At 44.9% G+C, this 21,178-nt stretch overlaps 4 protein-coding genes across 5 annotated transcripts; 2 read left to right on the top strand and 2 right to left on the bottom strand.

Moving 5' to 3' along the window:
- The first annotated feature begins 3,439 nt into the window (after positions 1 to 3,439).
- Positions 3,440 to 11,258, top strand: LOC120903835. Of its 2 annotated transcripts, XM_040313480.1 has the most exons (4): positions 3,440 to 3,711; positions 5,275 to 5,742; positions 9,095 to 9,265; positions 9,327 to 11,258. In XM_040313480.1, the coding sequence occupies exons 2-4, from the start codon at positions 5,631 to 5,633 to the stop codon at positions 10,943 to 10,945; spliced, it is 1,902 nt and encodes a 633-aa protein (XP_040169414.1). In that variant the 5' UTR covers positions 3,440 to 3,711; positions 5,275 to 5,630; the 3' UTR covers positions 10,946 to 11,258. The 2 variants fall into 2 exon arrangements, with proteins under 2 accessions (XP_040169414.1, XP_040169415.1); XM_040313481.1 differs by lacking the exons at positions 3,440 to 3,711; positions 5,275 to 5,742 and adding an exon at positions 8,893 to 8,965.
- On the bottom strand, positions 7,473 to 8,679 carry LOC120903836. Its single transcript, XM_040313483.1, has 3 exons — positions 8,190 to 8,679; positions 7,933 to 8,122; positions 7,473 to 7,867 (listed from the first exon to the last, which is right to left on the bottom strand). The coding sequence occupies exons 1-3, from the start codon at positions 8,660 to 8,662 to the stop codon at positions 7,568 to 7,570; spliced, it is 963 nt and encodes a 320-aa protein (XP_040169417.1). The 5' UTR covers positions 8,663 to 8,679; the 3' UTR covers positions 7,473 to 7,567.
- Positions 11,259 to 14,738: 3,480 nt separating the features above from the next.
- Positions 14,739 to 15,486, top strand: LOC120902179. Its single transcript, XM_040310724.1, has 2 exons — positions 14,739 to 14,984; positions 15,068 to 15,486. Exons 1-2 carry the CDS (start codon positions 14,924 to 14,926, stop codon positions 15,430 to 15,432), a joined length of 426 nt encoding a protein of 141 aa, XP_040166658.1. The 5' UTR covers positions 14,739 to 14,923; the 3' UTR covers positions 15,433 to 15,486.
- A 1,109-nt stretch (positions 15,487 to 16,595) lies between these two features.
- LOC120902177 (WD repeat and FYVE domain-containing protein 2) lies at positions 16,596 to 20,679 on the bottom strand. The gene is made up of 5 exons (XM_040310723.1): positions 19,729 to 20,679; positions 19,076 to 19,423; positions 18,735 to 18,974; positions 18,321 to 18,659; positions 16,596 to 18,229 (listed from the first exon to the last, which is right to left on the bottom strand). The coding sequence occupies exons 1-5, from the start codon at positions 19,887 to 19,889 to the stop codon at positions 18,091 to 18,093; spliced, it is 1,227 nt and encodes a 408-aa protein (XP_040166657.1). The 5' UTR covers positions 19,890 to 20,679; the 3' UTR covers positions 16,596 to 18,090.
- Positions 20,680 to 21,178: the final 499 nt, after the last annotated feature.

Raw genomic sequence — 21,178 nt, 5'->3', positions numbered from 1 at the left:
TACTTAGATTTTACTATTAAATGAACTGCGTATGTGAAGCAAATAGGATATATCATCTGTATTGAAATTCTTTCAAAAGGATTCTTATAGGATATTGTGTCCAATAGGTGTCCAATACAACTGATAATTTTGAATACCGATAACTACCTAAACAGTTAATATTGAAAGCTTGTAATATGTGTACCGGTATGGTTCAAATTACAAACAGCTTCATACTTCGGTCGCTCATTATGTTTCCCCGGCCATAACACTTTTTAATGTGACATAATTTCCATGAAGTACTAGAACTTTTTAAAAATGTGTCCTACCTCTAGTAAGCCCTGACGCTACGGTAAATAAATATTTCATGTCAGTCAGTTTACCACCGGAGGCATTCTTAGCAGTTTCTGCTTGAAACCGATGCCATTGTTATTTCTTCGTTGACTCCTATTAGTCTGGTTCAGATGAATTGAAGTACAACGAAATTCACTGTAGAAGTAGTTATCAACGTGTTAACAACAGTGTAACATATTGTGCTTCAAATTTCATTAAAACACGTTTTTGATGCCGTCCGGAATTCTAGGCAAGATTTTTTTCTGGACAGCCGAAGTGAATTGTGATTAATTGCATAAAAATGATTTTTTAGGCGGTGATGCTAGCAAGTGCAAAGATTCAATTATAATAATAAAACAACGATATTTGAATTTAGATGTGCCCAATGCCTACATGGCCGTACGGGGAAGATCGCCAAAACGCGCAGCAATACTTGGGTTCAATGCATCCATGAGTGCGAGAGAAACCACTCCCAAACCCCGTTGCCAGTAAGACCGTCGTACCGTCGGTTCAGGAGGACACCGACCCTCAGAATTGGATGTTTGGACCTTATAGGACGTTAAAATCTTAAACTTTGTAGTGTGTATGTGAATGTGAAGACTGAACACGAAATTTTGAGGCTTTCCGTAATTTGAATCACAACATGCATAATTTGTATCATAAAGTCGAAACTGTCTGGAATGTGAAAATATTGTTGTAATTTCATGAGTTTCCACGATGTTTCGAGTACGATTATTGAAAATCTTTACTTTTTTCCAAAATTGAGAATGTTTGCTTCAGTAAAGTGATTTAAACAGCGTTATGGCGTTCTCTGTAGGAAAAAATCAGTAAGAAAATATTACATACCAATCATATCTTAACTGCCCGTAATTCGAAGCAATACGGTTATTCGAAACAATACAGAAGCAATATTTCATAAGTAAATGGATAAGTTATAAATAGATAGTATCCCCATAAATAAATGGATAAATTTTGAAAACATTAACCAAATTTTAATCCGTTTAGATAATGTCCTTGCTACATTCTCAAGTATTTAAGGATATAAAACATGATTTACTGTTTTTTTTTGCACTTGGAATGAGTCATTTTCAAGCAAAAAGGTTCCTGTTTATCATCACCCACCGATCATACCGCTGCGGATCGGTTATTAATGTACACCATCCCAAAAGGATCATCTTTCGTCGAACGTTTCACATATCGCTGCTTCTAGGCAGTGAACTATGTTTCTCTCCCGGACTTTCACGGCCCCTGCGGGATGATCTCATCCGCTGGCCAGCCGGTACAGTAAACCGTACGTTAAACTTAACACAGAATTTTAAATCAGAATCTATCGTTTTATGATCTTTCTAAATACGTGAATCAAACCGTCGTTGCTCCCGGATAAGCTGTCCTGTCCTGGCGGGATCCGTTTATCCCCCTCGCGTTTATCTTTTAATGAGGTAGTAAAACAATTGCAATAAATTAGGCGCACGCCTTTAATCGGCTGCCTTTTATGCGTGAAAGTGTGACGCCGCTAAAGCCGGTAGCCAGTTTGCTAACACACACACACACCCCAACACATAGCGGCACAAACCTTTCTTGCGCTAGGATTTTGTGATCATTTACATAGCCATTAAAAAAGCTACCAAACAGCCCAGATCCGCTAGCAGTAACATGCAGTAATCGATACCGTTGAGCAAGTGAGGCCGCAAATTTGTCAGCATAATATGTTGCTGGGAGAAAGAGAAAGACACGAAGAAGAACGAAGGACGCGCAAACAAAAAAAAACAAGACACAGAACAAAAAGAGCAAACAAGGTGATTCATCGTTTGATTCGTACCGCGATCGTTTCACAGAGTTGTCTCCGGGAAAAGACATTGACAGCGCAAAACCAGCCAACGAATCTAGCAGACAAAACAGCGCCAAAATACGTGTCAATGTATAGCTGGATGGTGCAGACCAAAAAACGCAAGAAGAAAGACATAATGCCACGGATGATTAGTATGCAAATTTATACCTCCTGAATGAAGTTAAATGCACAACATTGCTTCATTGAGTTATTCACTCCGCACACCCAAAAGTGCATAAATTGCAATCCGGAGTTTAAAAATGAACGTAAAAACCGGTTCGTATGCGAGTCATTTGCTATGGGGAGAGGGGGGAGCTAAATTTAGCACTCCACTCGGCAATGGAGGCGCATGATCATTTTCATTTTCAGCTACAACCCGTGTGAACTGCATCGGTGCCAACAACGGTGCTCTGATTGCATTAGTTTTGTATAAATAAAAGATGAACTCAGTGTTTTACGAGCAAAACCCCCGAATCATGTTCACACACACAATGAAGTGTAAAATGTTGAATGAATATAATTCGCTTTTTTGTGTGTCCTCTTGATTTCTTGCCACCAGTGCGTGTGTATGTCGGTATGACACAAGAGTATCCGATTTCACGTGATCAAAATAATCTGCATATACCGATCCACCGTGTGGTTTTTCTAAAAAGTTTGATTGTTTAAAATTGTGAGTTTTTGAATTATATTTTATATGATTCAACTGTCCTTAAATAAAGACCAACAAGATTGAGCTTGATAAATATTGTTGTAAAATTACTTTCTATTGAATTTAAATAATAAAATATTCATATAACACACACCAACTGTACCGATCCAAATCAATACTTTTCCCACAACTACTAGGAGACACCGAATTTGACCATAATCCGGACCATGTAACGAGAGAACATCCTGAAATTGTGCAAATTAGCGAGCATCTTCCGCTTCACCCTCCAGCACTTTCGATTCTCAGCTCTCCGGCTGAAACCGTCTAAAATCTCCACTCTTCCAGAACTGGTTAAACAGACGAGCAAAGAGGAAAGGAGAAGAAAAAGAAGCCAACCCACCCACCGGCAAACACCCCAAAATCTCGCACCGTCCGTACGCAACACGTTCGGACATCTCGTCATCCGCGCTTGATCCATGCACGATCGATCGTCTCAATGATCGCCACAGACACACACACACATCGTGTGCGTTCAGGTTTCTCTCGTGCTCGGTGTTATGGAGGGTTGTTGTTTTTTTTGTTGCTTCCCAACATCGACGTATAAATGCGAGACTCACTGGCGACTCTGCCTTCATTCCGTTGGTGGCCGGTAGATCAAACTCATCCCCGCGTTCGCGCTAGGGGTTCGCGCTCAGTGGCTTAGAATTACGCGCAAAAACCCGCGATCATCGGTACGGGGCAGAAAGAGTAATTTGTGCGCTTAATAGAAATACTGCTTGTGTGTGTGTTTGTGCTTATAGTTGCTAGAGAGGAAAAGTGTGTTTATTGATTCCGGTAACGTGCAATCTGGTGCATGTTGTCTGCTGCCGCCACCAAAAAAGAGCATTAAACACAGCAAACAAACGAAACGAAAAACGAGCAAGTGAGTGAACCAACTGCCGATAACCTTTAAATAATGAACACAACCAAGCCGACCTTTACTGCAACGGTTTGCCCGAGCTCGATCGTGCATTGTGTGTGCGTAAGAAAATATTGATCATTGTGATAAGCAACTCAAAACAACGCCCCGTGTGCACGCGAACTCACCGCACAGCCGGCACAGCATTAGTTCCGGTCAGTTAAAGCATTAGTGTGAGTTTGCTGTATTGCCGTCTGTGTGTTGTTCGTACCCTTAACACTAAACACTGCACGGCAACGTTACCGTTGGCGTAAAGACAAATAAAGCAATAAGAGACTAGTGTTTATTTTGCCATCAATCGTTACAATTACCGATGCTTATCTGGGAAAACAAGCAACATTGTGCAATCTTGTAAATAGGCTGTACTCGAAGCATTAATCTGACATTATGATAGATTACCATATGAATGCTATTAAAGCTAAAGAAAGCTTTAAAAAAATAATTTAATTGCTGAAACGAAAATCGATGGTATCATGTGCATTAGAGTGTCGGAAGTAATGCAGAATTCAAATTAAATCCTAAAACATAAAAAAAACAATTGCAAAAGAACAAAATAAACATAGTTCTTAAAATAAGTTAATTTAAATATTTATTCCAAACGAAATTCGGATCGTTCTTTACACAAACGATCGAAAGACATCAATGCGTCGGTAAGCGACGAACCCCTATACACGCAGTAAGAAAGCGACCAAGTGTACACGCCGGCCGAAACATTCCTTCAGTTCCGGTAACGTTTACCGGTACGCACTTAAACAGCCGACCTTCAACTTTTTAATCGACAGAGACTACCAGATCGATACAGTGTGCGGTCGCGTAAGCGTGCCATCCACCGCGTAGACCTTGACATATTAAAGGCGAGGCACAATAACAACAATGATCGGCTCCGTGTCCAGCTGCGACGGAGACGGCGCTGAGACTCCCCGAGCGTGCTAACTGCCTGCTACTCGTGCTAACGCGCTAACAGTGCCCCACGCAAGAAGCGTCCCCATGCCTGCATCTTCTGCATCACATTTAAAAAGGGGGATTAGTGGTTTTTTAGTGCACAGTTATAGGAGACATCTCGTAAACTTCGCCGATTCAAAGCGACATTAACCATCGGATTAACGCACGTGAAGGGAGGGAGCGAGGGTGAACGGAGAACGAAGATGGGAAAGGTGTCCGAGCCACGTAACGTTGAATCTAGATCCGCCTTCGCGAACTGGTTTTGTGCTTTCACAGATTCACAAGCGTCTTCACAAGCGGTGACTTGTGCGCACGGTTAAGGCACGAACCTATCTCACCGGCATCATTATGGGCTCGCTTGTTGTGCATGCATGCTGGCAATGGAGAGTAGAATCAACAGCCTTAACACGCACACACACACACACACTAGCCAGCATTCCGATACGCCAATAATCGAGTCAATCACCGCGCCGATCAAGTCACGTGCGGATACGTAGCGCGCCACGCACCGCGTGTGTAGCTTAAATCGCTCCCGTCTATCAACTGCATTTGTTTATTTATTCGCCTCTCTTTCTCTCCCTACAGCTTCAATTATAGAGAGCCACACCGTTCTCGGCACATACCCGCCCGGGGCATCAGCCACCAGGCACGAGCTAATTAAGCTGTAACCTTTTCCGATTAGCCAGTGTGTGGGCAGGGCGCAACACAATCAAATTATCCAAACCCTACGTGCCCTCGGGGGGTACGCAATCGCACGCGCGCTCGCACACTGTGAATTTAAACTTCGCTCGCCAAATCCGTTAACGGAAGCGCAGCACAGCAGACGCGACCGAAGCAGCAGAGCAGCTTTTCTTCCCGGGAACATCTCAATCTACGGCATCGAACGCCGACAGACCGGCTGGCGTTGTTGAGCACGAAGCCAAAAGCGCCACGGTGGAAGGATGTGGAGCTACGAGCGCGGTGGTGGTGGTGGTGATGGCGCACGGAGGAACGTAAATTTATGCAAACTCATAACGACCGCCGCAGCGATAGCAACGACCGTCCTTGCCAGAGGTAAGCCCATCTTGATGGAATGCGAACGGGGACGGGATGGAGGAGACAGAGAGAGAGAGTATAAGAGAGTGGAGGAGCAGGCAGCTATTTCTGTCCAATGCAGATCCGGGGCGTTAAACCATGCTTATCTACGACACTTTAAGACTTTGCTTTGCTTTACGTGTCATATTCTTTGGAAGTTATTGAAAATTGGGCGCCCAAAGAAGGATTCAGTTCGCAGACTTGCGTTGGGTTGGACGAAAAGTTGTTAAATTTATATTTATATGATCAGATAAAACTGCACCATTGTGACCATTTCACCGTGTTGGATATTAATGTATGAAAATAATAATTCTAAACATGATTTTATGATTATAACATGACACAAGGTTGAAACAAATTGAGTTAGAACCCTCTTGTAACATAGAATTGCTGAATTTTGCCATAATTTCGTAAGTTGTTATAGCAATATCTAACTTTTTGTTCTTGTTTGTTCATCAAATAAGCTTTCTAGCTTAAAACTTGAATTTGAACTTGAAAACGGTTATCTCTTTCCACCGTCTCAGTAGTCTTCTATCATGTAAATCTAACTATTACCATTTCGAGCAAGTTCGAGAGTATAGCAGCCTTTAGAGCCACAGTGAAATTAAACGTGAAATTTTGGGGATTTTCTGCTATATTGCAATAAATATTTATCAGAACATTGCTTATTGAACACTAAAATAAAGGATATTAAATTCCCCACCTATCTATAAAACTATAAAAAAACATTGTGTTAATAAATTAAATGCATTTCTTTGCGATTCCCTGCTTTGTTAACGGTGAAAATATAATTGTCAGTGGGAAATCACAAGGAAATGTATTTCATTCATTATTTCAATATGTTTTAGAAACTAATTTGCAATATTGGATTGGAGTTGAATATTCTCTCTTTTGGTGTACGATAAGTCATATTCTAATAAATATTTAATGAAATATTTCAAAATAAGCAAAAGTTCACTTTCACGCAAGGTCTAAAGCGACCTGATAATGTAAAATAATCCATCGATCGCTCCAAATTGCATCATTTTAATGAAAACATTTAAATAATGCCACAACTTTTCTTCAAACCTTATCAAACCTCCAACCACCTGATTGTGACGGACCACTCGTCTTACATACATAATCAGCTTCACTTTTTTGTTTGCAGCTCCAAGCCAAGAATCTCACGTTCGCATCAAACGAAAGCAGGCCCGCAATGAAAACGAAACACCCCAAAACTAAAACACACACACACACACCCACAAATTCAGCCACACTAATCGGCTGATTTATGGTCCAATCGATACTGAAACTGATCGCCATTCGGCTGTTCGCTTGCTGGGCTGCTGCCGTACAATCATTCATAAAATTTAACGACCTGTTAGCGAATCCGGGATGAGCTGCAGAATAAATGTATCGAAATGGGGAATTAAAGCGGAACCGGAGTTCCTGCTCGGTTCACACATGCTCTGCATAATGTGGTTCTACCACGGTGAGGGAGGGAGATAGGGAGGGAGGGCGGAGAAGAAGGAGGTATTTGAAGAAGATACCGAGCCCACCGTAGTGGCTGTCAAACGTGTGAGGTCGCGCTCGCGTTGATGATCGTGCAAAAAATTAGAAATTCACAGCACATAATCGTTCTTAACGAGGTAGGGAAGGAGAACGGGTTGCGTGACGGACAGGATCAGTTTAAATTCAATCGCGTTCGGTAACAAATTCACTCACGTGCCTCACGATGCATGATTTATGTCAAGAATCCAAATAGTTTTACGTTTCCATTGCGCCAAAGAAAAGCACAAGCCGTTTTTAAGCCGTACTGTGCGTGTTAAAGAAAGCGAGAGTCGGATAGGAGTTGCTGGTGCAGCTCATCTTCAACCTGGAATATCTTCAGTATTCGATTGATCCATGGTTCTGCCACCGTTAAATCTACGAGCGTCAGTTTGCCAAACACTCGCTCGTACTTGGTGCGATCCGCAGTTAGCATTCCAACGAGCGAATGATCGCAAAGCAGCGCATAGTCCTCACCGTGCGGTGCTGAGGGACGCGTTCGGAGGCAGAGGTGATCAATGGGGCACAGTACCTGGGCACGTTTGAAGGGCAATGGACGGGCAGTCCAGGAATACATCTGACATACGCAAGATATGGCAATAGAATCATTCAACTGGACAACTAGAAAACACTTGAATTTACCTCAAATAACGCATAATCCTCCTGAAGAACGTACAACGAACAGTCATCCAACGAAATGGGCATCGTATTCCGTACGTTTGCCAAATGAAGTTCAGCTTCTTGAGAACAGGATTGCGGCTGTAGACGAATCGCTGCAAGATTCAGTTCCTTGTTCAGCACTACATCCGTAACGGTATCAGCCACATCTAGACTACCAAACCAAAGAACGAATTTAATGAAACGATAATCAACAATACCTTTTACTACGAACGACTTACGCGACATTTTTGAGCCAACATTCGAGACGAATAAGCAGCACATCCCTTTGCAACCAGTAGCCGGGACACAGCAGCTCCAACCCAAACTCATCCTCCTGGTACAGCAGTGCCGAATAAGGCGTATACGTAATCTTAAGCCTTGGTGCAAACTCTCCCGTGTACAAAGGCTCTTCCGGGATGTAAGCTGATGTATCTTCCTCTGAGTTACCAACAGTGGGGTCGTTAGCCGTAGTCTCCATTTCAGCGAAATTCGGAGGCGTCGTAAACCACTCTTGGTAGGCAAACAGATCCTCCTCGCTCATATCGGTACTATCCGTAGCGTCCAACACTCCGGGCGGTTCAAAGATGTGAAAATCTGGGTACCGCTCCTCGATGTTGATAATCGTTTCGTAGGGAGACTCCGTGAATTGATCCAATGCATAATGGCATGCAAATATGAGCGTAAGATAGAACCAGACAAAGCGCTTCTTCATTTTGAGTTAAAGTTAAGTTCAACAGACTGCGTTCGCGAAGGAAATGTAGGTGACAATTGCGCAGAAACTGCTCTGAGATCTATCACCACAATATCCCAATGGTTGCTTGGATCATTCGACACTCTGTTGCTATGACGATGAAATTGAAAGCAAACTGCTCACTTCAAATCCACTTAACCCCAAAATAGAACTAGATACAGGCGGTTTGGGGATTTTCGTATCGCCCCAAAGCACATTCAAAAGCCCACACAGCACATTGACGTCAGAAGAAGAATCCATTCCGAATCTCAAAAAACCAGTAAGGTCCGGTTTAAAGCGTCGCGCACATCAACAGCACGAAACCCAATTTCGATGACGACATGGCCCTCAAACTCGAGCCATTACATTGTTATTCCCTTTGCTCATTTCTATTCCCCGGTTTCTTCCCTACAGCAGCTTCTTCGCTGGAGGTGATGTGCACGCACAGTGACAGCTACTTCTACTCCATCCCGGGGTCGCGCTGCACCGCCTACTACCGCTGCTACCAGAACCAACCGATCCAGTACAGCTGTACCGATGGTGCAATGATTGACTTTTACCAGCAACGCTGCGTCCGCACGGAGGGTAAGTAAGTTTTCACCAACGGTCCAACGGTCAAATAATGCTGTTAAATCTCACCTCACAGGAACATGCTACGAAGCGGTCTGCATCGGTAAAACGAACGGACTGTACGCCGACACGTCCCAGGGCTGCCGGCGAGCGTACCGATGCCGTGGAGGCAAAATCACAACCATTGAAGGTCCCTGCCCGCTGGGGATGCTGTTTGATTCCGCAACTAGCGCGTGTGCCCCGGAAGATTCGGTCGCTGTTTGCGAAAGCCCAGAAACGACGGCCGCCACCATCCGGTACGAGGCTGATGCGCGCTGTTACGGGCTGTCGGATGGAAATCACGTCTTGCCCGGAGATGGTGCCAATTGCAAGAAGTATCTTCACTGCCGCAACGATCAGGTTGTGGATGTGCTGGAGTGTCCACCGGGCTATCGATTCGACGAACGCACCCAACGGTGTCGTCTGTCCAACCAGGGATCAAACTGTCGTACCTCTTACCAACCCCAGCAGCTGGCCGATGAGAATGGTTGTAGCTATCTTCCGGATGGGCTCCATCTTGCCGCCACTTCGCACGACTGTCGAGCGTACGTGAAATGCCAATCCCGCCGGCTGGTCAGTCGCCACGACTGCCCCCCGATGACGGTGTTCAACGGGCAGCAGTGTGTGCCCACCTTTCTGTACCACTGTCCCCGGCTCGATCCGCCCGGTGATATCTGCCACCAGCGGCACGACGGCTACCATGTGGATCCACGCAAAGGCTGCGCTTACTACGTGCGCTGCCAGGGCCAACGGACGGTCGAGCAGCACTCCTGCCCGAACGGGTTCCACTACGACCCGGCGGAGAGTGCCTGCATCGAGTCCGCGCTGGACACCGGCTGCCATCGCATTCCCTACTCTCCCGATTGTGTACAGCGAGCGTCCGGATACTATCAGGACCTTACCGCCATGGATGACGACGTGTCGCTGAGCCCGTGCCGGGCGTACTTCCACTGTCACAACGGGGCGAGGACGAGCTTTCGCTGCCCGTACGGCTACCTGTTCGATGGGGAAAACTGTGTCGCCCAGGGCGCCAGTGCCTACCAGTGCCCGGTAGAGGACGTTAACTCCTGCCAGGGCAAACCGAACGGGTACTACAAGGATGCACGCGCCGGCTGCCGTGCGTACCATCTCTGCACGAACGGGCACAAGATCTCGTACCTGTGCGAGCCGGGACAAATTTACGCCCAGGGTAAATGCATCGCCGGGACCATTGTGCAGGGCGTGTGTGACGAGCCGGATACGCCCTGTGCTGGACGGCCCGACGGGTACTACCAGGACCGGGACACCCAGTGTCGCCAGTACTACTTCTGCCAGCGGGGCGAGAAGCTGCAGACGCTTACCTGCCGGGGCAGCAAAATCTTCGACGGGCGTAGCTGTGTCCCGCCGGACAGTTACACCTGCCCGGCGGCGGGCGCGGACGATGTGGATGCGGCCGCCAGCGAGAACTGCATCGTGCGCCACTGCCACGAGCCGGTCTGCGCGAAGGGTGGCTTCTTTGCGGATTATGATAGCGGGTGCGAGCAGTACTTCTTCTGCATCGATGGCAAGCAAAGTGTGCTGAGCTGCTCCGACGGGTACGTGTTCAATGGGGAGCTGTGTGTGCCGCGGGCGTCCTACTACTGTCCCCGGTACTGTACTCCGCCGGAATCGTGCTAGCGACGAGGGTGGCGCTTGTCTTTGACGTTCAACGCTGTAACGCTAGACTGGGCCATGCCTGGAGTGGAAAGGAAATGCAAATACTCTTCACCAATCACACACACAAACGCCCTGCCCTAGGATAAATAAGTTCTTAGTGCTTAAGTCTTGCTAGCCAAGCTCAATGAGCCACGGTGACCGTCATCGGTGTGCTCATTATACAATGTACGTTTGAATTCAAACACTCTTCGTAAGCGGCTACTGTAGCTGTACCATTATTTATATACTGCTGTACATGTTACCTTGTTTTGCCAAATAAATTGTTTCTTTTATTTCGTCGAAAATGTCCTCTTTTACCTCTTGGATCTGAAATGTTGCCTTGAATTTAGATTTTTACCTCGAGGAGTCTGTGGGTAGTGGTATTTGTAATGTCCCACAAACTAATCATGAAGGGGTTTTAACGACTTCAAAATTTGTTATAAAAATGCTTTGTTTGCTTCAGTGCCCAAGGCAGTCGTTCCCTATCTTGCTGGTGGATGGGATGTTCGTTTAGGCATACAAAAGTCCAGAAAAGACCTTTAAATGATGCTCTCTTCAATCACGCTTTTGTGCGCTGGATGTATGCTGGCAGTGGTAAATGCAGGTGAGGTGGATTTTATAGAATTAATCAAAATGTAGAGTTCTTTTACTTATACTTCTAACTCTCTCTCTCTTGGACTTCCATGAACAGGAAAGCTCGTCTACTACAGTAATCAATCGCCACCAAAGCCTCTTCAAGATACAGCTCCAACCGCCAACTATTGGCCAAACTATGATGTTCTACCGATCGAAGAATATGATGTAGCTCCCTACCCTTCTGCATGGTACCCACTGCCCTGGCAACCGGTCCCGCTTGCGCCATTGGAAGTTGCGCCACTGCCTACCCAAACGAACAGCGTCGTTGCGGTTGAGTCGCGGCAAATTGAGTCAACGACGACACCGGCTGCCCAACACGATGCCGATGATGCTGCTGCTGTCCCGGAAGGAAGACATCTGCACCACAAGCATAAAAAACACCACAAGCATCACAAACATCAAACCGCTTCCGTGACGTACATCGAGCCGGAGGAATTCCACAACGCCAATGTTGGGCAGCTGAGGATGACAATCCTACAGATCGAGCACAAGCTGCAAGAGCTGAAGCTGCAGCTGTTTGGCAGCAGGACATTGGCTTTCGAGGATGCCGATCAGGATCGCGATGAGGAAGAGGTGAACAATTCTAACCTTCAAATTGGCGAGGATGTCAAAAGGTTGGAGGAGAACAAACAATCCATTGATGACCAAACGGAAGTAACAACCTTGACATCGATCCTTGAGGAGGATCATGATTTGGGGAAAATACTGCTGGACGATAATAAACCGGCAGCGGAGCTTGAGGTCGAACATAGGGAAATGGATGCCGGTCCGTTCGATAAGGGCAGAAGCTTGACGGAAAATGTGCAAATGTGGTTCGAAGGGTTGGATCTGGGTAAGATTGCGGCGCTACCGCTGCAGGAGTCGGAAGAGCGTAAGCATGATGAAGATGAAGAGGATGTTCTGGATGCGATCGATGTAAGGGGAGCAGTTTTAAATAAATAACTTTAAGCATATAAAGCTTGTTTTGTTTTACAAAATTATTGGATGTATTTTTTTGTTGATTTTGTCTTCTTCTTCTTCCCGATTCTTCTACTGCCGCCAGGCATGCAGGAGTCGTCGTTCGTGTACAGAGAAGACAAAAGTGTCAACTCGAACGACTCAATAACATGCCCGTCATGGGTTCAAGCCCAGAATGGACCGTCCCCCCGTAGCAAGGATTGACTATCCGGCTACGTGGTAATGAATTAAGTCTCGAAAGCCAGTATAAGCCGGTATGTCCGCGTAGGACGTAACGCCAAGTAAAAGAAGAAGAAGAAGAATTATTAAAAGTAGATAGATTTTGAGATTTTGAGGTAGATAGATAGGATAGAATAGATTTTGAATAAGTCTTTTCGAACTGCCTGAAAAAATATAACAAATATATACAAATGATCTATAAATCGTTTTTATAAGTCTCTATAAATCGTTTTATAAGTTTTTATCAATGTAAAAAACATTGTACATTTTATGGATCAAACGATAGGTAGTCCCTATAGACAAGTTTAATTGTCAATCAATGATCACCTCCCGCAATCACTTTCATCGTCATGCTTAGATACATTTTTCATATAACAGAGGGAATATGAGAAAATACACTTAAAGCGTTTCCTTCATTGTGCTATACTATTTGTCCGTTATAAAATTATGAATTTATTTAAAAAATCATCTATAATGTGGGCTAGTTTTCAGGCAGAAAACATTCTAATATATTTATTTTATAAACAGTGGCTCGCACAATTGATGATACACTCAACTAATTCGCAGTCATTTGCAAGCCAACCCAAGCAATGACAACCCCATAAATCTCTCATAAATAAACAGACCATTGGGACAAATAAAGCAATACGAAATACGGCTCGAGAAAGTTATTTTACAGTTCAAATACACAAATTACTGTTTAATTAGCTGTTAAATCTATAGTTTGATCATTTCTAAGAAATACAAATTCAAAAGCAATCAAAATGAATCATATTAAAATTGATTTAAATAGTAGACTACAAAAGGGATTTACTTAGTTTATGTTATTCTAAATTGTGTCGACAAGTTGCCTTTGTCCACCAAATATTTTTTCGTAGAAATATGGCCAGAATGTATGGCATCGGATAAATATCGGACGTTTCATACAATTTATTTTAATTTTATTTTTAATAAATAATATTATATTATTCGAGGACGGTGGCCCTTACTGCTCCTGAACATTGAACCTTAAATTTGGCTCTTTTGCCAATTTAATCATTGATGTACCATCAATTGTTAATCTGCTAATTATGATCCTTTTGCCCATTTTGGCCAGAATACAACAAACAAAGTATGACCATCGTCCATTTGAACAAAAAATACCCAATTTTTTTATCAGAAAGATTATCTAGCGAATGGCATCAACATTTTAAGTTTAGCATTGCAACTAGACAGCATACTTGCCTTTGACAAAGAATGCAAATGAATAGCGAGTGGCCCATCAGTTCATTAAGTCACTGTAATTATTTATCGTTTAATACGTACACAAAAGCTAAATATTTGCTATATTTTAATTCTAGTGCATTTTATTAACTTTTAAGTAGATCAGAAATATCAAAAAGAATATTTTTGTGGAAACATTCAGACAGCTGGAGGAATCCAGATATAAGTGGGCCAATAAGATGAAGGGAGCTCTTACCATGAATTTAAAGGTGTTAGATCCAAAAGTTAGAATAACATAGATGTTCTGCAAGATTATGATTTAGTTAGAGATTCATTTTGGTTGCCAACTAAAACAATAGTTTGTCAACAAGAACCACACGGATGAATTCAAAATTTTGTGAACAAATAATTTGTTTTATTGTCTATAGGTATGTCAGTCAATGCTGTTTAGGCGTGTTTTGATTAATCATTCAAATTATATAAAAAGCAAATCAGTTATATGAAATCGATTTGTATACTTTTGAGGCACAAAACATGTCCACCAAAATTAAATATTTTTTACTCTTAACGATCTGCTTCTGCTTTTGATACAGGTACATTCCAAAAACCATGTAGCGTGAGATAATGAGCCCGCGGGCCAGATTTGGTGATTTCTGCTGCAAAACGATCGTTTGAAAAGAAATGTTCCAGTTGGATCGAGAGACAAGGATAGCGATCAGCAAAAACGCATTTACCTGTGCGATACCCTAGTCCAAAAAATTGCCTCCGAGGTAAAAGAATACTGGTAAAGCAAGAGGTTTCAACATATTTCCTCAACTACCTGTCTCTCCAAATTTTCTGTATAAATATGAACACAACCGAACCAAGTTAAGTCAGTCAAGTGTCATCTTTCACACAAAAAAGATATATCGAAACGAGTTCAGCGTCAAAACAAACAGCGAGACGATGAAGACTCTGTGCGTTGCAATCATTCTAATGGGACACTGCATGTCTCTGATCAGTGCTGGTAAGTTAACGCGAGCAAAAGAATTTCCATTCTGGGATTTTATTATTAAATAATATTCACCTTTTTCTTTTTCTCATCTCCAGGATCATACCACTACAACAATCATCTAGTGCCAGCAGGACCTCCACCACCACAATACCTTCCAAACTATGATGTGCTACCAACCGAAGAGTACGTCCAGCCAGTCAAGTATCACTCCTGGGGCCACGGACCGGCATGGACACCGATCACCAGCTTCCCCTGGCCCGGTCCGGAGCACGAACCGCACTATCCTCCGCATTACCATGCCGGCTCGGCTACACCGTGTCCGCACAAGATGAAGAAGTACACCACAACACCGAAAACAACCACCACCACGACGACCACAACCACGCATCGTCCGGTGGAAACGAAGAAGCCGCACCTTCTGCTGGAGAAGCTGGCAGTCACTCATCATAAGACGAAATAATGATGATTGTATCTGTAAATCTTTACACTGCACCTGGGACGAACAATAAAACAAATTTTCTTCAACAACAATTAAAGCTTTTTTGTGGATAAGGTCCATGGGATACTTAAGTATGGGTGGATACGAGCTTTGAATTCTACCTACTGTATCTTTTTCTTCACCTTGAGCTGGTCTGGTATGGGGTATTAGGTAAAAAACAACCTTCTTCTACCCGTAATATCGTACTCATATAATAAAACTAAAGAGAAGCTTCATTGCACTCATCAGTCTATAAGGAGGCTTTCAAGCTTCAAGCGTCAAGCGAACAACGTTGCCGTAACTTCCCACCAACGACAAGATGAATATCGCTATTTTAGCCATTACTGGTCTGGTGACACTTTACACATCACCAGTTTGTGTTGGTAAATGAGATAATTGCTACATAAATTACCTGTTTATAACCTTTACAATTTCTAACTGCAGGAAAGCTTCCATACTTCAACAACCAGCATGTATCCTCACCGGTTGGAATTGTAACGCACCATAAGCAATGGAACTCACACAGCAGCCATTCGTCATTTGGCCATACGGTGTACTCGAAAGGTGGCAATTACTACAAATGGCAAAAGGGACCTATTTATGGTAAATTTTCGTCATATCAGCACGCAACAGTACCCTCATCGTTTGAGATTGAAACGAAAACTTACGATCATCCATCGTCGATCAAACACTCGCTTCCTGCAACTGCATCTGTATCGGCTGAACCGGATAACGATTTGTTGGAACTGCCTCAACATACAACATCCGCCCAGGAAGACAATTACCCTCTCTCGGTTTTAATTAATCAGCTTGAAGAAAAGCTTCAGCGGGTAAAGCACCGGCTAGCGAAAGATGGCCAACTCCTGCAAACCATCGCAAACCAGCAGGATAGTAAAACCGAACAAACAGCTACTAAATCCGGCGGAAAGCAAACGCAAGCAGCTACTGATGAACCGTATTGGATAAAGCTGGACATGGTCAACGGTCGGGGAGAGAAGGAAAGTTTAGTTAAAAGTATTCAAGTGTTGCTAGAGCGCTTAAACGAACCCGCTAGCACCGAGGACCGCCGCTCTGACGTGCGCGATTTAATCGACATTCGCAGCAGCTTTCACAATAAATAGTAAAGCGTGGGCAACAAAGGGAGATCGTGTTGTTCTGCCGAATTGGTTCGAGTGTTTTGTGTTGTTTATTTAGTTGATTAGTTTTTTATTATTAAATTTAACAATATATCTCTTCTATTTGCGAATCATTATTATTATTACGATTATAATGTACAGTTTTTTTTGTTTGCTTTCGATTATTCGCCCCGCTTTCGTACGCTGCAGCTATACCACTTCGCATCCCTTTTCCCCACTCTACTTGTTTTCAATTCAGTTTTTTGTTACCGTCCTATGAGTCCTTGCGACGAGTCTCTATCGCTCCCGAGCCATCTATGGTTGACGGTGAGTGGCCACAAGTAAGTGTGGACTGTGAGGAGAGGGTGGTTTTGAGTGGTTTTTTTTTTTATTTTCCCCTCAACCCATACCACATTGTCTACACAATACAGGAAACATTAAAAGCACCTGACACTATTGATACACCTCCTCTCGTTTTATAGTCCTACGCGTGTGTTCTGGTTAGTGTGTGGTTGATTTTGTCCCATCGTTATGTCGTTTGTTTGTCATTTCAATTATGCAAATACCGATGTTTAATTTTGTTTTTTTACTAGAGCTTTGTTTTCTTACATTATTTGCCCACGCGCGTACATTCCCCTAACCTATCGGCGCTCGCAAATCCTTCCGCGGTGAAGGAAATCCAGCCCCCCCACCAGTTAACACTCTAGCTGCGGTTTTGATTCGTTGGTTTTTGGTCCGTCGCAAAGACGCGCAACGCCTCCCGTACCACCTCTCGCGTCCCTAATGGCTTGGCGTTTACACGGTTCACGCTTTCTTATCAAACAGGACTGCCCCCATTGCCCCCGGGGGTTTTATTTTCTTTATATTGTTGTTTTTTTTGTATAATTTATCGAAAAAAGGGAATGAATAGAAGGAAGAAAAGGTCCTGATCAACGTCATGTTGCTTATTCGATTGCCTCACGATCTAATTTAAACCTTCATTGTCTCAATCTCAATCTTGTAACACCGATCGTAACAAAGGAAACCATTTGCAAACGTACCTTCTTACTCTCTCTCTCTTTCTGTCTCGCTGCCTCAGCTTAACCTACTTTCTTCAACATAAAGCAACAAAACGGGTTCAACGAAGTATGATAAAGGAATAGAAATATTGCCACTGTAACATTTAAACTCAGAACGAAAAATTAACCCCTTCCTCTTACCTCCTGCAAATGAATAAAGGCAATAGGAACCACCGATTAGGCCGATGCCCTTGCACGGAGGGGAAAAGGATAGACTAACATTGGACTACATAACAGTTCTGGGAGGACAGGAGGGAAATTTGAAGGAAAATAGTAATAAATAAATGACGCTCATATTACGTACGCTGCTGTATCGCCGCCGTAAAATGCATCATTTCGGTTCCGCCACCGACGAACCCACTGCGCTGCTAGTGGCGCCTTTTTGCCGTTGTTTTGAATTTCCGCGGCGTGGTCCTTCGTTAGACGTTACCGGAGCCGCGCGTGTTTTCGCCCGCCAATCGCCACTACTAACCCCAGATCGAGGAGAGGTCCCAAATCTTGATGATACGGTCCTGCCCGACGGTCAGCAATCTTTTCCGCGGCTCGTCCAAATCCATCCCGACGATACTGTGCTTCGCATCGTGGAACGTGGCCAGCGAGGGTCGCCTAGATGGATGAGCGGGAAAGCAACACAATGGGAACAAAGAATGTAAGATGTTGATTTTGCTAGAAAGCACTACAACCGCACACTACTTACTCTTCGCTCTTCAGCCGCTGGTGGCACTGGTCGCACACGCGCACATCGAACTCGAACCCCATGATCGGGATGTTGATGCGATTCGTCGAGCACTTGTCGCACACCGCCTTGCCACAGTAGCGACAGTGGTGCTGCCGTATGCCGATCTGCTTCTGGTCGATCATGGCGCGCAGATTCCAGAAGAACGCCCGCGTACACAGCTGGCACGTGTCGGATTCGACCCAGTCGGGCGTCACCTTGCGCATCGCGTTCATTTCCCAGAACACAATCACTGAATCCTCGCCGGCCGAGATTAGCTGCTGCGTGTTCGTTGCGTACGACAGGGACGATACTTTGTTGCTGAGACAAAAAAAAAGAAAATTATTATGAGTTTTCTCCAAACAAAGGAGGGCCCTCAAATTCTGTTCCGCTTACTTATGCCCATGCAGCTCGTAGGTGGTTCCCCGCTTGCCACCGACGTCCCACACGATCACGGACTGGTCCTGGGAGCCACTGAACAGCAGCTGGGGCCCCTCGGCCCAGTACAACGAGCGGACCGAGCCGGAGTGGCCCTTCATCGTGGTGACCAGCGTGGCACCGGTGCCGCTCAGCTTCAGCATCGTTATTTGCCCGCTGTAATCTCCCACAAACACATACTTTGATAAGGCGTCGTATCTGCGCGCGAAGGAGGGAAGCACACAAAAAAAGAAGCAATTGTTAATACAGAGAGCCTTTACTGCACGAGCCGATCTCGACAACAAAAAAAGCCCACTTACTGCATCGCAGTACACATCGCCTCGAACGTGTAGCAACCGATCCGCTCGCCCGTTTCGGTGCTGTGGTAGGCGAAGAACTTGTCCTTCCCGACCGACAGGATCCAGCCGGTGTGTTTGGCGAACGTGACGCTGGTGATGCGGGCCTGGTGCGCCAGATACTCCCGGATCGGCGTCAGCCGGTTGCAGTCGTCCGACAGCGTGAACTGCGATATCGTGCCATTCTCCTGCCCGATGAAGAGCGTTCGCGTTTCCGGCGTGTAGCACAGGGACGTGCAGCCCGACGGCATGTACTGACAGATCGAGGGCCAGTACTGGCCCGAGTCGCGCTTCTGCCACACCCGTATCGTTCTAGAAGGAAAGGGAAAAAGGAAATGGAGTATACAGACAACTGCTGCTGCTGCCACGAGAACGAGAGACAATCGCGCCAATGATGGTGTAAAATCAATGAGCCGGAACAATTTGAGCGGTGGCCTCGCGTTTCCTCCGTTTCCTTCTTTCTCATTCGTACGTTCTCACATTTGCGTCGTGGCACATACGACGCACACACACACACGCACATGCTCCCGGATCGGTACGATCGATCGGGATGGAAACGGACTGCAACGCGACGAGAAGAGACGCTTGGGGACAAAATTCAATTATGGGCCACTTACTTGCCATCACAAACACTGATAACGCCGTCCTCGCCCGGAATCAGTACGGCCGCGTTCACGTCATCGTTGCTTCCCTCGAGCTTGCTGAGCAGTTCCGGCTTTTTGGTGGTGCTGAAGCGGTCATTCGCACTCCGCGGTGCGGGCTTGATTTCGGCCGCCATCCGGACAACCGTACGCAAAAAAGGGGAAATTCGCAAAAACCCGCCTAACGCCTGCCTGCCTGCACTACTACTGGGTGGAAGCTGCTACGCAAACAGTTTATGCGCCTGCCGCCGAGGGATGTGACAAACACCGCGGGTGGGGGGACAAAACAAGCCTCTCTTTGTACACCACCAATTATGACGGGGAGCGTACGCTTACAGTAGTGGTGTTGGTGGCGTTGGACGATGATGATGATGTTTGGTGGCCCAGTGTCGGAATGACGTTCGCGGTCAGGGGGCTCTTGTCTTGTTTTTCTTTCCCCTCAAGTCACTTTTTGCTTCCCCTCTTCACTCTTTCGCTCACCGCTAATGATGTTTGCGATTTGGTCCAGAACACCGGAAGTGTGCTACCGTGGCGGTCTCGATTGCCTTTTTTAGAGCCCCTGTTCACCCCCCCTGTTCACCACGCCGGAATGATGCGGAACCGGACGGGGCAGATGATAACGCGATGGAAAAACAAAAACACACTCGCTCTCACACACAAGTTGCAGCGAGCTCGGTGAACCCGCCCTTCCCGTATACGATGCACGGCACGGATCTAGGTGATACCACACAATACGGTGGTCGTGCAATTGAAGAGAGCAATTTCTTCACAAACGCACACACACACGACAGGTAAAATATGCTTCTGGGCTAGGGATTTTGTTGCTTTTTACACACCGTACACTAATTAATTTGCCAGCGAGAAAAGCAACTAGCGCTGATGGTGATTCTACTTTGCAATTGTGCCTGATAAAAACGACTAGCGACTGTCAAAGTGGCGTTTTTTTTGTTGTGGCCGTCTGTCAAAATACGGTGACATTGAGAAATCGACGAAAGCAAAACTCGATGAAACGGTTTGAAAAATTCAGCCGTTTTTAACCGTGTACAAATGTTTGGGAAATAATTTGTAAAAAAAACTAATAGTTGCTGTAACTTGAATGAAATGTTTTGAGTAAATAAATATGTAATAAACTGTATGGTTTCCAGCTAACAAAACGACCGAAATAAATTGAAATGGATCCATCACCACGTGCACTCGACGACCCGCCAACGTTCATCGGCCGTTGAACACTTGCTCGACAAACAGCTGGTTTGCTCAATGAACATATCACACAAATGCATGTTGCAAATGATTTCAATTCTAAATTATAAGTTTTATTTTAACTTGTATAGGCGAAGAAAATCGATTAATAGTGTTTGTGCAATTAATATGAGGGATATCCAAATTTTGAAGAATGTTACAACCTATTGAGTGGGTTTTTTTCCAC

Source organism: Anopheles arabiensis, chromosome 3, assembly GCF_016920715.1.
Source record: "Anopheles arabiensis isolate DONGOLA chromosome 3, AaraD3, whole genome shotgun sequence".
Taxonomy (NCBI): Eukaryota; Metazoa; Arthropoda; class Insecta; order Diptera; family Culicidae; genus Anopheles; species Anopheles arabiensis.
The sequence above is the reverse complement of the archived record's forward strand: the minus strand, read 5'-3'. Positions and strand labels throughout refer to the sequence as shown.